General features: G+C 44.4%; 1 protein-coding gene across 1 annotated transcript in view; it reads left to right on the top strand.

The window, feature by feature from the left end:
- The first annotated feature begins 1,958 nt into the window (after positions 1-1,958).
- Positions 1,959-19,614, top strand: part of LOC106589909 (ribosome-binding protein 1) — a 35,717-nt gene continuing 18,061 nt past the window's right edge. The window contains exons 1-9 of the mRNA XM_045710001.1: positions 1,959-2,225; positions 9,667-9,795; positions 10,017-10,115; positions 10,885-11,377; positions 15,799-15,950; positions 16,422-16,544; positions 16,931-17,083; positions 17,245-17,363; positions 17,951-18,104. Coding sequence (XP_045565957.1) covers positions 9,694-9,795; positions 10,017-10,115; positions 10,885-11,377; positions 15,799-15,950; positions 16,422-16,544; positions 16,931-17,083; positions 17,245-17,363; positions 17,951-18,104 — 1,395 coding nt within the window. The 5' untranslated portion in view covers positions 1,959-2,225; positions 9,667-9,693. The remainder of the gene's footprint in view (positions 2,226-9,666; positions 9,796-10,016; positions 10,116-10,884; positions 11,378-15,798; positions 15,951-16,421; positions 16,545-16,930; positions 17,084-17,244; positions 17,364-17,950; positions 18,105-19,614) is intronic.

Here is a 19,614-nt window from a genome sequence, read left to right as displayed (position 1 = left end):
CATTGTCCATTTGGAAGACCCATTTACGACCAAGCTTTAACTTCCTGACTGATGTCTTGAGATGTTGCTTCAATATATCCACATAATTTTCCTTCTCATGATGCCATCTATTATGTGAAGTGCACCAGTCCCTCCTGCAGCAAAGCACCCCCACAACATGATGCTGCCACCCCTGTGCTTCACGGTTGGGATGGTGTTCTTTGGCTTGCAAGCCTCCCTCTTTTTCCTCCAAACATAACGATGGTCATTATGGCCAAACGGTGCTACTTTTGTTTCATCAGACCAGAGGACATTTCTTCAAAAAGTACGATCTTTGTCCCCATGTGCAGTTGCAAACCGTAGTCTGGCTTTTTTATGGCGGTTTTGGAGCAGTGGCTTCTTCCTTGCTGAGCGGCCTTTCAGGTTATGTCGATTTAAGACTTGTTTTACTGTGGATATAGATACTTTTGTACCTGTTTCCTCCAGCATCTTTACAAGGTCCTTTGCTGTTGTTCTGGGATTGATTTGCACTTTTCGCACCAAAGTACGTTCATCTCTAAGAGACAGAACGTGTCTCCTTCCTGAGCGGTGTGATGGCTGCGTGGTCCCATGGTGTTTATACTTGCGTACTATTGTTTGTACAGATGAACGTGGTACATTCAGGCATTTGGAAATTGCTCCCAAGGATGAACCAGACTTGTAGAGGTCTACATTTTTTTTCTGAGGTCTTGGCTGATTTATTTTGATTTTCCCATAATGTCAAGCAAAGAGGCACTGAGTTTTAAGGTAGGCCTTGAAATACATCCACAGGTACACCTCCAATTGACTCAAATGATGTCAATTAGCCTATCAGAAGCTTCTAAAGCATTGACATAATTTTCTGGAATTTTCCAAGCTGTTTAAAGGCACAGTCAACTTAGTGTATGTAAACTTCTGACCCACTGGAATTGTGATACAGTGAATTATAAGTGAAATAATGTGTCTGTAAACAATTGTTGGAAAAATGACTTGTCATGCACAAAGTAGATGTCCTAACCGACTTGCCAAAACTAAAGTTTGTTAACAAGAAATTTGTGGAGTGGTTGAAAAACGAGTTTTATTTACTCCAACCTCAGTGTATGTAAAACTTCTGACTTCAACTGTATGTATTTTATACCATCTATTGCACCTTGCTTATCCTGCTCGGCCATCGCTCATCCATATATTTTTTGTACATATTCTCATTCACCCCTTTAGATTTGTGTGTATTAGGTAGTTGTTGGAGAATTGTTAGATTACTTGTTAGATATTACTGCACTGTAGGAACTAGAAGCACAAGCATTTCGCTACATTCGCATTAACATCTGCTAGCCATGTGTATGTGACCAATAACATTTGATTTGAATAAAAGTAAAAGTTGTCTAAAATATAAATAGTAAAGTACAGATACCCCCAAAAAACTACTTAAGTAGTACTTTCAGGTATTTTTACTTAAATAATTTACACCACTGCTGGAATCGGGGATGGGGATTATCATTGGCAACACACCCGGGTCCCTCTTGGGAAAATAACGTTTTTCTATTCTATTCACCACTTCAAAATGACTTCATCTGATCAGACATAGGCTACTCAAAGAGACTTAGGACTGTTTTATATTCCTATTCTTCATAGTATTCAATATCTGACTTAGATTTATCCATCCTATTCTTTTGTCGCAGAGCATTTCTCCACCTCCGGAGATCTTGAAACAGACGTGCATAACTACCTTCACATTTTTCGATTTCAGTTGCGTCCACAAAGGGGCGTGAATATAATTAGTGGTGACGGTTCCTACATTCTCGCCACTGGGTCCACCCGCCACATATGTTGTAGTTTTAAGAACGAGTTTTGACTGCATAAACCATGCCAATTTAACTGGTTTTTAAACTACAAATCCCAGAAGCACATTCCACAATAAAATACCGGTGACATTTTTGGTTACATGATTGAGTACATTCTAGCCAATTAGGATTCTTGTGGAATACCTATGTGGGACATGAGCCCAGCGCATAAAACTGGCCCGTTGTCCGGCGTCTCGCCAGCTCAAAGTGCCACGACTCAATTGAAATAAATACGATTCCCAGACGGATTGACTGAGAAAGAGAATTTGCGGAAATAGCAGCATATTTATCGCCAGATTGAAGGAAATTCCACAACAAAAATCCGAATTTTCTTCAACCGCCTCCAAAAGTTGTGTAGTTACATCAGAAGATATATAAAAAAAGAAGGTAGGAAATCTGAAGACCTCTGGAAGTCAGAGTCTGTAGGTAATTTAGCTGAATAATGATGACTGTAACGTTCGTTTTTTTTATTATAAACCTAGTTAGTTAGCTGGCTTGTGATTTTGTTGTTAGACCGCAGGAGACAGTTGAGCAATTTTGTAACAATATTGTAGTAGCTAAACTAACTTAACTAGCTATGAGACTAACTAGCAAGCAAGCTAGCTTGTTGTAACAACCTAGTTAACGTTAATTCTCAACTCCTGAGATGTGATATAACGTTAGTTAGCTAGTTAACTTTAACTTAGTTTTTTTTTATAGGTAACATTATTTGCCATTTCCACGTAATGATGACATTTCTTCTTTTCCATTTCACATGGTATGTCAAAAGATTGAGAAATTAGGTCACAGCGTTTTATGACAACAATTTTCAAATACTTGCTGAATGCATAATATTGTGAGAAATACTTCTCACAATATTATGCCGCGTCATGTTTTTGGATCTGGGAGTCAGAGGGTGTGTGTGGGGGGAGAGAGGGGTAGCTTGCCCCCCCTCATTCAGTGCTCAGTCCAGGGAGGGAGAGAGGGGTAGCTTGCCCCCCCCCCCCTCAGTCAGTACTCCGTCCAGAGAGTGGGTAGCTTGCCCCCCCTCAGTCAGTGCGCCGTCCAGGGAGGGAGAGAGGGGAGGGAGAGAGGAGGGGGGGTAGCTTGCCCCCCCTCAGTCAGTACTCTGTCCAGGGAGGGAGGGAGGGAGAGAGGAGGAGGAGGAGGGGGGGGGGTAGCTTGCCCCCCCCCTCAGTCAGTACTCCGTCCAGGGAGTGGGGGAGAGAACCCCTCAGGAATGTCCAGACAGACTTGGGCGGAGCGCTGGGGTATTAACATTATACCAAACACTTGTTAGTGAATATGGGTATTTGCATAGGCGACATTCAATGGACTGTAGGGAATGGAAAGCGCTTCCGATGGAGTATCCTAATGGCAGAGAGAGTAGGAAGGAATGTGGAGTTGTATTGTTTTCTGTAATGACTGATGCTTCGTTCACACCGACAGTCATTGCATTTTGGTACACCAGAAGTACATTCATTTCCAATGAAACGCTGCTTTTACTTTGCAGAAGCAGTTGCATTGCGTTCGGTGTGGTGCAAACTTTGGATTTATCACATTTTTGCCGTCAAACCGAATTCGTTGACTGCTTGACAGAAATGGCAGCAGAAGGTGAATGTTGAACTTTCTGCTTACGTATCCAGATGATGCTGCGTACTATTTTGCGCCAAATCACTATCGGTGTGATCAAGGCGTGAGGTTTGCATTTTTCTCTGCATGCAGTGCTTGACGTGGACTGAAATAGGTTCGGGTACTCATTTTGGGTGCTGGTACTGTTTATATTTAGGTGCAGGAGCTCCACAATACTTTTGAACATACAGTATATTTTATAAAATAACAGAAGCTCAAGCAGTAGAATATTTTTATGGCGCTGGTACTCCTGCTCTGGTGAGCTCCTGCTCAAGTCAAACACTACTGTCTGCATGAAATACTTTTCTTCAGAGGTAGGTGTCACCAAAAGCTTTGTTGCCTTTCCTTTTCTACATGCCTGTTTTTTTAAGGATGACGTGCAAGTTAGAGGCCCACACTCTGTTTGCTTTTGTCTGTAACCTTGCTTCCTATCCAAATGGAGAGGCTCTTAACTTCACTCACTCTTCCCTTTGTGTAGTTTGTAAACTGGTTAATTCCACCAAGCCATAACTTAGCCTTACTGCTCAATGTTTTTATAGGCTTATGTTATTAAGCTTGGTTGGCAAAGAACGTTCAAGCATACTTCATCCATATAAATTTGCCAAGCTGGGTTTAGTTTATTAATAATTTGCTGTCTATAATAACTTGTCATTGACGTGTAGCCATCTGTATGTATGCATGTATGTATGTATGTATGTATGTATGTATTATGTATGTAATCCCAGATACTGGGACAATACATTTAGACTCTGCTGTTCAACCAGACGGGTTCTCCATATTCCAAATGGATCGAACGTCGGTTTCTGATAAGAGTTGCCAATGTTTCCTCATTAAACAACTCCTTGTGTGCCGAAGATGAAAACATTGCGAGCTCCTGTTCACCCGACTATATGCAGAGGGCATTCACGTGTGTTATCACAGCTGTGTACATACCGCCACAAGCAAACACCAATTTAGCCAGCAAAGAGTCCTCGCATCCGGAATAAGTCTTTATTGTCGCGGGTGACTTTAACCAAGCCTGTCTAAAACAAATTTTCCCAAAATATCACCAATGCGTATCCTGCCCCATAAGAGAATCAAGCGTTTTTGACCATGTATACACAAACATCTGTCACGCACACAAAGCCATTCCCCCACTTTGGCCAATCAGATCACGTCTCTCTGGTCATACTCCCCGCCTACAAGTAGCAACGGAGATATCGGTACAAATGGACCCCGTACTGCAGCATTCAATGTCAGCAGAATGAACCCCGATGACTTGGTGGCGTGCGACGCATTCAAGGCAAGCAGGTTCGAGCTCTGCAAATCCATTAGGGATGCAAAAAGACCAGACTCAACTTGAATTGATGTTGAGTCTGGTCAGACAACTCAGACTTGTGGCAAGGACTACAAACTACAAAGGCAAATCTAGCTGTGCAGTGCCCACCACATCAAGGCCAGTATCCTAGGCACACTGGACCCAATTCAATTTGCCTACCTCTTTAACAGATCCACGGAATATGCCATTTCAATCGCTATTCACACGAGGAACACCTATATGAGAATGCTGTTCATTGACTACAGTTCAGAATTCAACACTATTGTTCCCTCCAAGCTAGACACCAAGCTCAGAGCCCTAGGTCTGGACAACACCCTCTGACACTGGATCCTGGACTTCCTGACGGGCAGACCACAGACTGAGGCTTGACAATTAGCGCCCCCCCTCCACTCCAGGGGTGTGTCCTCAGTCCTCCGCTGTACTCCTTGTTAACACAACTACGTGGCTTTGCACGACGCCAACTCCATCTGCATGTTTTCTTGACGACACCACAGTTGTAGGCCTGATAACCAACAACTCTGAGTCCACCAATAGGGAAGGGGTAAGTGAACTGTTATTGGTGTCATGACGACAACCTCTCACTCAACATAACATCAGCAAAACAAAAGAGTTGACTTAAGGAAGCAGAGGGAACATGCCACAATCCAGTTTTCAGTTCGTCGGCGTCCACATCACTGAGAACTTGTCATGGACCAACACCACCACCACTGTTGTCAAGAGGGTGCAACAGGGTCTCTACTTCCTAAGGCGGCTGAAGAAATTCGGCTATCCACCCTGGGTCTCCTCCAAATGCTACCGTTGCACTATTGAGAGCACCGTGCCCGCTTGCAGTACGGCCGCTACGGGATTTGCTCCGTCCACGACCACAAGGCCCTCAAGCAGGTGAAGAAAACAGCCCAGTTCATCAATGGGATCATTCTCTCACCCATTCAGGACATTTACTCGAAAAGGTGCCTAAGGCACGTAGCATCAATGATCCCTCACACCCTAGCCACTAGAGGTCGACCGATTTTATGATTTTTCAACGCCAATACCGATACCGATTTATTGGAGGACCAAAAAAAGCCGATACCGATTAATCGGTCGAATTTATTTATTTATTTATTTATTTTATTTATTTATTTATTTATTTGTAATAATGACAATTACAACAATACTGAATTAATACTTATTTTAACTTTTAATATAATACATCAATAAAATCAATTTAGCCTCAAATAAATAATGAAACATGTTCAATTTGGTTTAAATAATGCAAAAACAAAGTGCTGGAGAAGGAAGTAAAAGTGCAATTTGTGCCATGTAAAAAAGCTAACGTTTAAGTTCCTTGCTCAGAACATGAGAACATATGAAAGCTGGTGGTTCCTTTTAACATGAGTCTTCAATATTCCCAGGTAAGAAGTTTTAGGTTGTAGTTATTATAGGAATTATACGACTATTTCTCTCTATACGATTTGTATTTCATATACCTTTGACTATTGGATGTTCTTATAGGCACTTTAGTATTGCCAGTGTAACAGTATAGCTTCCGTCCCTCTCCTCGCTCCTACCTGGGCTCGAACCAGGAACACATTAACAGCCACCCTCGAAGCAGCGTTACCCATTCAGAGCAAGGGGAACAACTACTCCAAGTCTCAGAGCGAGTGACGTTTGAAACGCTATTAGCGCGCACCCCGCTAACTAGCTAGCCATTTCACATCGGTTACATCAGCCTAATCTTGGGAGTTGATAGGCTTGAAGTCATAAACAGCGCAATGCTTGAAGCACAGCAAAGAGCTGCTGGCAAAACGCACGAAAGTGCTGTTTGAATGAACGCTTACGAGCCTGCTGCTGCCTACCACCGCTCAGTCAGACTGCTCTATCAAATCATAGACTTAATTATAACATAACACACAGAAATACGAGCCTTAGCTCATTAATATGGTCGAATCCGGAAACTATCATCTCGAAAACAAAACGTTTTTCCTGTCAGTGAAATACGGAACCGTTACGTATTTTATCAAACGGGTCGCATCCCTAAGTCTAAATATTCCTGTTACATTGCACAACCTTATGTCATAATTACGTAAAATTCTGGCAAATTAGTTCGCAACGAGCCAGGCGGCCCAAACTGTTGCATATATCCTGACTGCGTGCAATGAACGCAAGAGAAATGACACAATTTCACCTGGTTAATATTGCCTGCTATCCTGGATTTCTTTTAGCTAAATATGCAGGTTTAAAAATATATACTTCTGTGTATTGATTTTAAGGCATTGATGTTTATGGTTGGGTACAGTCGTACAACGATGTTGCTTTTTTTTCGAAAAATGCGCTTTTGTTAAATCATCCCCGTTTGGCGAAGTCGGCTGTCTTTGTTAGGAAGAAATAGTCTTCACAGTTTGCAACGAGCCAGGCGGCCCAAACTGCTGCATATACCCTGACTCTGTTTGCAAGAGAAGTGACACATTTTCCCTAGTTAAAAGAAATTCATGTTAGCAGGCAATATTAACAACATATGCAGGTTTAAAAATATATACTTCTGCATTGATTTTAAGAAAGGCATTGATATTTATGGTTAGGTACACGTTGGAGCAACGTGTACCTAAGCGATTATATGCAACGCAGGACAGGCTAGATAACTACACATGGTTGATGATATTACTAGTTTAACTAGTGATTATGATTGATTGTTTTTTATAAGTTTAATGCTAGCTAGCAACTTACCTTGGCTTCTTACTGCATTCGCGTAACAGGCAGGCTCCTCGTGGAGTGCAATGTAATGCAGGTGGTTAGAGCGTTGGACTAGTTAACCATAAGGTTGCAAGATTGAATCCCCGAGCTGACCAGGTAAAAATCTGTCGTTCTGCCCCTGAACAAGGCAGTTAACCCACTGTTCCTAGGCCGTCATTGAAAATAAGAATGTGTTCTTAACTGACTTGCCTAGTTAAATAACGGTGTTAATAATTTTATTTTTTTAAATCGGCCAAATCGGCGTCCAAAAATACCGATTTCCGATTGCTATGAAAACTTGAAATCGGCCCTAATTAATTGGCCATTCCGATTAATCGGTCGACCTCTACTAGCCACAAGCTGTTGTCTCCCTTACTGTCAGGCAAACGGTATTGAGGTCTGATGCCAACAGGCTCCGAGACAGTTTCTATCTACAAGCCATCAAGACTGCTGAACGCTTGAACTGGACTGAACACCTGTTCTGATTCTCCGCACCTTAGCACTCACCCACACTCACATACATTCATGCTACAACTGCTGCTACCAGACTCTTATTAAATTCGGAAAGTATTCAGACCCATTTGACTTCTTCCAAATTTTGTTGCGTTACAGCCTTATTCTAAAATTGATGAGGGGGAAAAAACTAATTTAATCAATCTACACAATACCCCATAATGACAAAGCAAAAACAGATTTTTAGAAATTTTAGCAAATGTATACAAAATTTAAACGGATCACATTTACATGTTTATTTATGTAACCAGGTAGGCCAGTTGAGAAGAAGTTCTCATTTTCAACTGCGACCTGGTCAAGATAAAGCAAAGCAGTGTGACGCAAACAACAACACAGTTACACATGGAATAAACAAACATAGCACAATAAAGTTTATATTCAGTGTGTGCAAATGAGGTAAGACAACGGTTGTAAGGCAATAAATAGGCCATAGTGGCGAAATAATTACAATTTAGCAATTAAACACTGGAGTGATAGTAGAGATACTGGGGTGCAGAGAATTAAATTGAACCCTGTGGCACCCCCAGAGACTGCCAGAGGTCCGGACAACAGGCCCTCCGATTTGACACACAGAACTCTATCTGAGAAGTAGTTGGTGAACCAGGCAAGGCAGTCATTTGATAAACCAAGGCTGTTGAGTCTGCTGATAAGAATGTGGTGATTGACAGAGTCGAAAGCCTTGACCAGGTCGATGAATACAGCTGCATAGTATTGTCTCTTATCGATGGCGGTTATGATGTCATTTAGGACCTTGAGCGTGGCTGAGGTGCACCCATGACCAGCTCGGAAACCAGATTGCATAGCGGAGAAGGTACGGTGGGATTCGAAATGACCGCGGCAGCTTTCCAATCTTTAGGGATCTCGGACGATACGAAAGAGCGGTTGAACAGGCTAGTAATAGGGGTTGCAACAACTGCGGTGGATAATTGTAGAAAGAGAGGGTCCAGATTGTCTAGCCTGGCTGATTTGTAGGTATTCAGACACTTTACTCAGTAATTTGTTGAAGCACCTGTGGCAGTGATTACAGCCTTGAGTCTTGGGTATGACTCTACAAGCTTGGAACACCTGTATTTGGGGAGTTTCTAACATTATTCTCTGCAGATCCTCTCAAGCTCTGTCAGGTTGGATAGGGAGTGTCGCTGAACAGCTATTTTCAGGTCTCTCCAGAGATGTTAAATCGGGTTCAAGTCCCGGCTCTGGCTGGGCCACTCAAGGACATTCAGAGACTTGTCCCGAAGCCACTCCTGCATTGTCTTGCCTGTGTGCTTAGGGTCGTTGTCCTGTTGGAAGGTGAACCTTCGTCACAGTCTGAGGTCCTGAGCACTCTGGAGCAGGTTTTAATCAAGGATCTCTCTGTACTTTGCTCCGTTCATCTTTCCCTTGATCCTGACTAGTCTCCCAGTCCCTGCCGCTGAAAAACATCCCCACAGCATGATGCTGCACCTGAGCTCAATTTCAAGTCTCGTAGCAAAGGGTCTGAATACTTATTTACATAAGGTATTTCTGTTTTATATTTGTAATAGATTTACTAACATTTCTTTTTAGAGTCTTTGGTATAACTTGTCCAGAGATCGAACCCCCAACCTTCCGATTTCAGGGTGGACACACTAACCACAAGGCCACTGGTTAAATACAATTCTGATTTAATTTCTGTTTTTCTCCTCCATCCAACAGGACAGCTAACCTGTCATAGTGGTCATCATGGATCTGTATGACCCTCAGACGCTAGGCATCATGGTATTTGGAGGCTTCATGGTCATCTCAGCCCTCGGTATCGTTCTGGTCTCCACCTTCTCCATGAAGGTAGCCTAACTGTTGTTGTTAATGTAATAAATGTATGCCATTTTAGCCTACGCTTTTATCCAAAGCGACTTATTCATGCATGTATAATTTATTTTTATGGGTGGTCCCATCGGGAATGGAACCCACAACGCTGGTATTGCAAGCATCATTCTCTACTAACTGTTGTTGGTGTGATAATGTCTAAATGTGAACTGTTATATGTTGTCTCCTTCTCCATGAAGGAGACCTCATATGAGGAGGCCCTGGCCAAGCAGCGTAGAGAGCTGGGTAAGACGGCGCCTCCGGGACAGCTGACCAAGAAGGACAAGAAGAAGGAGAAGGTAAGGCGAGATCAAACGCACCTCTACCCAAATGTTACTCTAGCTCTGTGTGCGTTGTCCCAGTATCTGTGTGTTAGAGACGTCGACGAGGAGTATGACATACACGCTCTAACACCCAGGAAGCGCCGATTCAAACTCCCACTAGACGGCTCTGTGAGTGTTAGAATGTCAAAATACGTTTTTTTTTACTCACCAAATATTGAGTTTCGCTGAGCGTCTATTTTTATTTACACCCGTTACGTCCGGTACATGTTAACAAAAACGGTCTAAATAAAAAAAAAAAATGTAGAAGCAAACAAAAAAATGCCTGTTCAGCAGGTCAACAGTAATGAGTGATTTACATTGGATCGCAGGTCTGAAATCTAACCACTCAATAGTGTCAATAGCACCTCGTTGTGGCTGCCGGGGTTCATGCTACACCACTGCTTATAAAACTATAACTTAATGATGTGTCAAATAAATCATCTCTAGCTCAGGACTCCAGCTGTGTATTTGTTTTGCTAGCTAAGGTGGCTAGATGTCAAGATCAGTCTTCTTGGTTACAGCAGAGACATTCAACCCCTTCCTGGATGAAGATCAACTTTATTATTATTATTTTATTTTTAAGAAGTAGCGCCTCTTGTGTGCACTTCCGGTAATACCGTATACCCCACTATGCTACAGAAACGGTATGCCGGTATGAACATCTGTGTTTGAGTACACATACTGTAGCACATTGTGATTTGTATTATACATGTTCTAAATGAAATGTTTTCTTATTATCATTAAGGCGTCTGAGAAGAAGAACCGGGGTAAAAAGGAACACAAGCCCAATGGGAAGCTTCCAGAATTAGAACTAGAGGATATCCCAGTGGCCGAGCCTGAACTAGCCCCTGAACCTACCTCTACCCCTGCTCCCGAACCTGCCCCTGAACCTACCCCTGCTCCCGAACCAACCCCTGCTCCAGCTCCCCCCGCTGTAGAGGCCTCCCCTGCTCCAAAGAAGAAAGAGAAGAAGAAGATGGCTAAGATTGAGCCAGCCCTGGCTGCTCCTGCCCCAGCCCCCATGGCCCCCTCCAAGCCCACCCCTGCCGCAGCCCCTGCCGCAGCAGCCCCCATGGCCCCCTCCAAGCCCGCCCCAGTCCTGGAGGCTGTCACCAAGGAGGTCCCTGTGATGGCAGTGCCCCCGGTGGGCTCCCAGCGGACTGCAGCCAAGGCTCAGGAGACCAAGGCACATGACCTTTCCAAGAAGAAGGCGTCCTCCAAGAAGAAAACGGAGTCTGGTAAGGAAGTTTGCCTATTTTCAATCATTTTACATCCTAGTTATTTTGTCCGATAACTAGAGCAGCACAACTGTTGATAATACAGCATGTGTAGGTTCCATTTCTAACTAGTAGGCTATTGGATTAAGATAAATATTTCTCAATTTTTGGAATGGATTGGAAATTAAATATTTATTTACTCTGTTAGTGTTTATCTAGGATTATAAACTGGGTGGTTAGAGCAGTCTAATTGTTTAAAGCCTACATGTATAGTATATTTTTTTTAATTGTTTAGTCTGTCTTTCGGATGGGATGTTAAACGGGTGTACTGACTCTCTGTGGTCACTAAACGATCCCATGGCACTTATCGTAAGAGTAGGGGTCTTAACCCCGTTGTCCTGGATAAATTCCCAATCTGGCCCTCATACCATCACGGCCACCTAATCATCCCCAGTTTACAATTGGCTAATTCATCCCCCCCCCTCCTCTCCCCTGTAACTATTCCCCAGGTCGTTGCTGTAAATGAGAATGTGTTCTCAGTCAACTTACCTACTTAAATAAAATATAAATGCACCATTTTAAAAATTGTTCAGGCTCTGTAAGTTGTACATTTCTATATCTTCTTTCTGTGGGTCATGTTGTGTGACAGACGGATGGACAGTCAGACGGACACAGGGATTAACTGCTAGCCAGGATGTTACAAAATATCTCTTTGTTTGAACGGATGGACATGGTTGTCTAGGCAGGAACTACTTTAGCCATAACACAAACACTACTGAAGTACTCTCTATGGGGCTTTTCCTTCTAGACTTTTCCCCCACCCCAGGATATCGCCCGTGTTTCATCTTAATGCTCTGGTGGGATTGTCTTTCCATCAGGAGTGTGACACTAATGACTTGTGACGAGCAGAATCAACACACTCGGTCATTCAAGACGGTTACTTTGTGAGAAGTTAAAATTCAGTTAGCCATTGCTATGTAAAAGCAGAGGGTTATAGAACAAAGCAGGATCAATGCGTTAGCCAGATAATTTCTCTAAATATTCTGAAATAACATTTTTATTTTGTAGAAATATATAAGCTTGAAATGGGCGTGGTCTAATTGACTGAACAACCAAAAAACACATTAAGTTTAGATTTCTTCATGAAACAGAAAATCAACAGTTTATTTCTGGCTTTATCATCGATCCTGCTTTGAAATGTACCCCTCTGGTCCGCTGGAGCCATGGCCCAGTGAGACACGGGTGCCGACCCATGTAGATAGAAACAGAAAAGTCTGAGCCTTTTGGATAAAGCACTGGGGTAAATCCTCAGTGTAAATGTGCCACTACTGCAACGATGACAAACTGTGTGTGTGTGCGTGCACCCTTGTCAGTTGACACAGCCTCTCAGTAACCCAGATAGTAGGCTGTTTCTCTGGTTTCCAGAGGGCCGTCTGTCTGGTGCCACTCTGCCCCAACGACCACTCAGCCTGGGGTACAGCTGCCCAGTTCCCACTCCCGCCCTGCCCAGAGGCATGGGAGTTTACCCACAATCTTTTGATCAAATCAAACTTTATTTGCCACACGCCCCCGAATACAACAAGTGTAGACTTTACCGTGAAATGCTTACTTACAAGCCCTTAACTAACAGTGCAGTTCAAGAAGAAAATATTTACCAAGTAGGCTAAAATAGAAAGTAATACAATAAGAATAACAATAAAGAGGGTATATACAGGGGGTACCGAGTCAGTGTGCGGGGGTACAGGCTAGTTGAGGTAATCTGTAGGTGGGGGCGAAGTGACTATGCATAGGTAACAAACAGCGAGTAGCAGCAGTGTACAAGAGGGGGGAGTCAATGTAAATTGTCCGGTAGCGATTTTTATGAATTGTTCAGCAGTCTTATGGCTATGGGGTAGAAGCTGTTGAGGAGCCTTTTGGTCCTAGACTTGGCGCTCCGGTACTGCTTGCCGTGCGGTGGTAGTACGATTGAGATTGCATCATCTGTTGGGGCGGTATGCGAATTGGAGTGGATCTAGGGTGTCCGGGATGCTGTTGATGTGAGCCCTGACCAGCCTTTCAAAGCACTTCATGGCTAATGACATGAATGCCACTGGGCGGTAATCATTTAGGCAGGTTACCTTTGCTTCCTTGGGCACAGGGACTATGTTGGTCTGCTTGAAACATGTAGGTATTACAGACTCGACAGGAAGAGGTTGAAAATGTCAGTGAAGACACTTGACAGTTGGTCCGCGCATGCTTTGAGTACACGTCCTGGTAATACGTCTGGCCCAGCGGCTTTGAATGTTGACCTGTTTTAAAGGTTTTGTTCACATCTGCTACTGAGAGCGTTATCACACAGTCATCCAGAACAGCTGGTGCTCTCGTGCATGCTTCAGTGTTGCTTGCCTCGAAGCGAGCATAAGGGGAATTTAGCTTATCTGGTAGGCTCTTCTGGGTGAGCATTTTATTCTTTGCGTATGGCCTTATAGAGTTGGTTGAGAGCGGTCTTAGTGCCAGCATCGGTCTGTGGTGGTAAATAGACGGCTACGAATAATACAAATGAGAACTCTCTTAATTGATAGTGTGGTCGACTGCTTATCATGAGATGCTCTACCTCAGGCTAGCAATACCTTGAGACTTTAATATTAGACATCGCGCACCAGCTGTTATTGACAAAGACACACACCTCCACCCCTCGTCTTACCAGAGGTAGCGTCTCTGTTCTGCTGGTGCATGGAAAATCCCGCCAGCTCTATATTGTCCGTTTCTTCATTCAGCCATGTCTCGGTGAAACATAAGATGTTGCAGTTTTTAATGTCCCGTTGGTAGGACAATCTTAATAGTAGGTCATCAATTTCATTTTCCAATGATTGCACGTTAGCAAGGAGAACGGAAGGCATTGGGAGTTTATTCGCTCGCCTCCGGCTTCTCAAAAGGATCCCCGCTCTGCGTACCCTTTTCTGGCATCTTTTCTTTACGCAAAAGGCGTGGATCTGGGCCTGTTCCAGTGAAAGCATGATATCCTTCTCGTCGGACTCGTTAAAGGAAAAAGTTTCTTCTAGTCCGTGTTGTGTAATCACTTTTCTGATTTCCCGAAGTTATTTTTGGTCATAAGAGACGGTAGCAGCAACGTTATGTACACAATAAGTTACACAACGCAAAAAAAAAATAACAAAATTGCACAATTGTTTGGGAGAATGTAAAATGTCAGCCATGTTCTTCGGCGCCGTCTTTTTCGATTAGGCAGACATATTAAGCATATTAGACGTTTACTATTACACATGTTTTGCCTTTTATCTCTCAAACATCCCACAGAGACAACTTAGTTCTGTAAAATATGAGTCAAACTGAATAAAATACCCATGGCTGCACACTAGTGCTGTGAAGGTAATGGAATTATGGATGACTGTTATTGATGAGACAAATGACCGCGCTCACACTTTTAATCCTTCCTGAGTGGATGTGGTGCTGTTGCATGGAGGTAGGCGTTGCCTAGGCAACCAAAGACTTGTTTGCTACAACACCTTGCATGTGTCTGCAAGGAGTAACAAAGTCAGTTTCATCACGTAAAGAGTCCATGTTACCCTGGAAACGGGTCAACTGCTTGAATGCACGGCCGACCCGTCTTCAGTCAGCTGTTCTTTATTTTTTTTATAAACAGTTATGACAATTAATTTATTTTAATGACGATCTTCATCCATAATTGTTGGTTGCAAGATTATACAGCGATTGTGCCAGCCCTACTGCCTAACCCAGCTCTAGCCTCCCCTGTTACTTAGCCTGCAGGAAGTTCCCTCCCTTGTTACTTAGCCTGCAGGAAGTTCCCTCCCTTGTTACTTAGTATGCAGGAAGTTCCCTCCCTTGTTACTTAGCCTGCAGGAAGTTCCCTCCCTTGTTACTTAGCCTGCAGGAAGTGCCCTCCCTTGTTACTTAGCCTGCAGGAAGTGCCCTCCCTTGTTACTTAGCCTGCAGGAAGAGCCCTCCCTTGTTACTTAGCCTGCAGGAAGTGCCCTCCCTTGTTACTTAGCCTGCAGGAACTGCCCTCCCTTGTTACTTAGCCTGCAGGAAGTTCCCTCCCCTGTTACTTAGCCTGCAGGAAGTTCTCTCCCGTTACTAACCCAGCTCTAGTCTGCCGGCAGTTTGAGAACCCAAACTCTTAACAAAGGCAGACCTATCAAGACGGTACGATTATTCCACATGACCTTTCACCCCTCACCTTACCACAGACACTTTGGTGAGAGCTTTTCCCAGTAGGAAAATGAGGATTGATGTGTTTTCTGTCAGGTCTGTCTTCATTGTTTGATGACGTAGGCCTACTGTGTGTTTCATTGGTGTAATGGTATGTGATCATGTTTCCCTCTTCCCTCAGCTATAGCAGCTGACTTGTAAGAACATTTGTCCCCCCTTTTTTTTTTTCTCACTCCCCTTTTTTTCTCTCTCTTTTGTGCTCTCTCGCTCTGTAGTGTTGGACTCTGGTCTGGATTCCCCCCTGTTCCTTCCCTACAAGGCCCTGGTCTCAACCGTTAGCAGTATGGTCTTCAGTCAGGGAGAGGCCCAGCGCCTCCTAGAGATCCTCTCTGACAAGGCTGGCATCAGACAAGACACCTGGCACATGGTAGGACCGTGGGTGGGGTGGGAGATTATATGACCCGGGATGGGAGATACCACTGTGGGGTGGGAGGGGGGGTTGAGTAATGTCAGGCTTGGAGTGGTGGGTAGGTAATCCGGCAGGGCACATGGTACAATCCGTTGGGGACTGGGAGACGTCATTCGAAGGGGTTGGTGCGGGGGTGGTTTGGGACGGGACAAACCACTGTGTTGGCGGCAGGTAGCCTAACGGTTAAGAGCGTTGGGCCAGTAACTGAAAGGTTGCTGGTTCAAATCCATGAGCCGACTAGATTTTTAAATCTGTCTACCCTTGAGTAAGACACTTAACCTTAATTTCTCCTGTTAGTCGCTCTGGATAAGAGCGTCTGCTAAATGACTAAAATACTGTTTAAATGCCTGAGAGGGGGGGGGGGGGTCAGACTCAGACGCACTACAGATGCTGATGTTTATGGTGACGTTGTGTGTGTGTGGTAATCAGGCTACTCAGAAGGGCGACCCAGTGGCTGTGTTGAAGAAACAGTTGGAGGAGAATCAGAAACAGCTCACTACTCAGCAGGAGGATGCTTCTGCAGCCAAGAACAGACTCCGGGAACTCAGCAGGGTAACACACACACACACACACACACACACACACACACACACACACACACACACACACACACACACTGAGCAAGAGGACACCACAACAGCCAAGAACAGACTCCGGGAACTCAGCAGGGTAACACACACACACACACACACACACACACACTGAGCAAGAGGACACCACAACAGCCAAGAACAGACTCTGAGAACTCAGCAGGGTAACAGACACACACCAAGGTAAAACACATGTTGAGAATATCTCTGAAAGAACACTTATTAACCACATACAATAGAACTCCCCATGAATGAGTTGGACCATTGTTTACCTCAGTCTTTCTCTAGGAGCTCACGGTCTCTCTAGGAGCGGTTTGATGGTGTGTTGTGTGTCTCTCCTCGCTATAGGAGCTCTCTGCTGAGAAGTCCAAGGTGGCCAGTGTGGAGACCAGGCTGAGTTCCCAGCTCTCGTCCAGGGAGCAGGAGATGATCGCCCTGCAGGCTCGTATGCAGGCCTCCTACCAGGACCACGTAGCCCAGACACAGAAACTCAACGCCAAGGTACTAATGTACATGAGAATAGTAGAATACAGGCCTCTGTCCCTGTCGGCCTTTGTGACTTTCTCTCAATTGAATTAAATGTGCTTTATTGGATTTAAATGAATTATGCAAAGGTTGCCAGAGCATTCAAAAACTAAGTCAAAAGTTAAATCCCCTCTCAGGTCCTCAGTCTTCAGGAGCAGTTGGAGTCTGGTCCCACTGCCCAGCTGGCTCGTCTGCAGCAGGAGAACTCTATTCTCAGAGACGCCCTGAACCAGGCCACAAGCCAGGCAGAAAGCAAGTAGGTACTTCTCATACCCTAACCAGGCCACAAGCCAGGCAGAAAGCAAGTAGGTGTCTATTCCTACCCTAACCAGGCCACAAGCCAGGCAGAGGGCAAGTAGGTGTCTTCTCCTACCCTAACCAGGCCACAAGCCAGGCAGAAAGCAAGTAGGTGTCTTCTACCCTAACCAGGCCACAAGCCAGGCAGAGGGCAAGTAGGTGTCTTCTCCTACCCTAACCCCTAACCAGGCCAAGCCAGGCAGAGCGCAAGTAGGTCTCTGCTTCTACCCTAACCCCTAACCAGGCCACAAGCCAGGCAGAGAGCAAGTAGGTATCTTCTCCTACCCTAACCAGGCCACAAGCCAGGCAGAGAGCAAGTAGGTCTCTGCTTCTACCATAACCCCTGAACTAGGCCACCAGCCAGGCAGCAAATGAGTGGCTCCCCCTGTCCTTTGTCCCAGCCCCCTTAACGTTTTAGTATTTGCCACTAAGAAGAAAACATTTGAGAATAAACCATAATCTGGTGTTTTGAGAGTGTAAATGGAACTGCAGATCAAATGCATTATAGTCCTGCTAGAGGACTCAAATGTGACTGTCTCTCCTCAGACAGAATGCAGAGCTGGCCAAGCTGAGACAGGACTGTGCCAAACTGACCAAGGAGCTGGGAGAGAAGAGTGTAAGCCTTCAGACTGATGAGATCATCAGGACTGGACTGGAAGCTAAGGTGTCTTCTGTAGAGAAACAACTGTCTTCACTACAGGTAGGACTGGAGCGAGCACACACACATGGTCAGACTGATGACTACATCTGTCTCTCAACCCTTATCTACTGGCTGGTTCCTCCCTCTAAAGCCTTATCTATTGGTTGGTCGGACCAGCCAATAGAGCCTGGTCCCCTTCACCCCTCTAAAGCGCCGGTGATTGGGGGCTGGATCTCTGATGGGTTTGTAATCACAGAGCTGTGTGTTGGACTGGAATGCAACCACACAATAATGGGGCTGGCTGCTGGCTGTAAGGGAATGCCTTTGTCTCTCGGCACCAGATGGAATGTGTGCTACGTGCCCAAGCAAGGCAGTACTCCATTCTGAATATGCTGTCTGCAAAATGGCCGCCATCTAGTCTGACTGTATGTATACTGTACATCAGACTGTTTGCTATATGGAATCTACTATGGTTACTACTACGGTTACTGCTACAGTTCCTATATGGGGTCAATTTCACACCATATGTATTGAATTCAAAATAAAATTAATCGTGAACATAAAGAATATAGTTGAGAATCTAAACATATTTTTGAGGACGGGTGAAATAATGGCTGTTGAAATCAAAAACCAAACAATTGAAAGCAAAATGTAGAGAATTGTAAACAAAAAGACATCAAAAGCAAAACCCCAAGACTTTTTTAAGCAAATAATTTTAAAGCGAGAGCAAAACTCTGACGACAAATCTTATTGAGTACATTTTGCCTACACTCTTGCCTGCATGTACTACCTTTTGCTTTCACTGCCAGTCCTTTCGATTGAAAGTTTTGGCATTATTTTCCCGTGGAGGGCGGGCTTTAGAGGGAGGCGTAGACAATGAGTCTCCATTGGTCCGCTAGTTTTGGAGTGACGTTCATCTTAACCCAATCAATGAACATGATAGACAGGCTTTTTTTTCTATTGCCTACTTATGTAGACGGTCTGACATCACCATTATGTGCCAAATCTTCCCCCATGTGCCCGCATGTTCTCGACATGGCGAACCAGTTACCAACACCTGCGCTGAACGTTGTGCAACAGGTAATTCATATGTTTACCTAGGTAGTTAGAAGGGTCAGAGCCAGTGATGCATCAAATCAATTGATTGGGTTAAGCCAAACCGTCACTCCAAAACTAGCGGACCAATGGAAACTCATTGTCTACGCCTCCCTCTAAACCCCTCTATAGTCTACTTGGTAAATAAGAAAAATATTTACCAAGGAGACTATAATAAAAGTAACACAATAAGAATAAGAATAACGAGGCTATGTACATGGGGCACCCGTACCGAGTCAGTGTGTTGAGGTCATTTGTACATGTAGGTGGGGGTGAAGTGACTATGCGTAGATAAAGAGTAGCAGCAGTGTACAAAAGGGGGGGGGGGGATGTAAATTATCCCGTGGTGATTTAATTTATTGTTCAGCAGTCTTATGGCTTGGGGGGGGGGGGGGTAGAAGCTGTTGAGCCTTTTGGTCCTAGACTTGGCGCTCCGGTACCGCTTGCCGTGCGGTAGCAGAGAAAACAGTCTACA

Source organism: Salmo salar, chromosome ssa28 (genome assembly GCF_905237065.1).
Source record: "Salmo salar chromosome ssa28, Ssal_v3.1, whole genome shotgun sequence".
In the NCBI taxonomy this organism is placed as follows: Eukaryota; Metazoa; Chordata; class Actinopteri; order Salmoniformes; family Salmonidae; genus Salmo; species Salmo salar.
The sequence above is the reverse complement of the archived record's forward strand: the minus strand, read 5'-3'. Positions and strand labels throughout refer to the sequence as shown.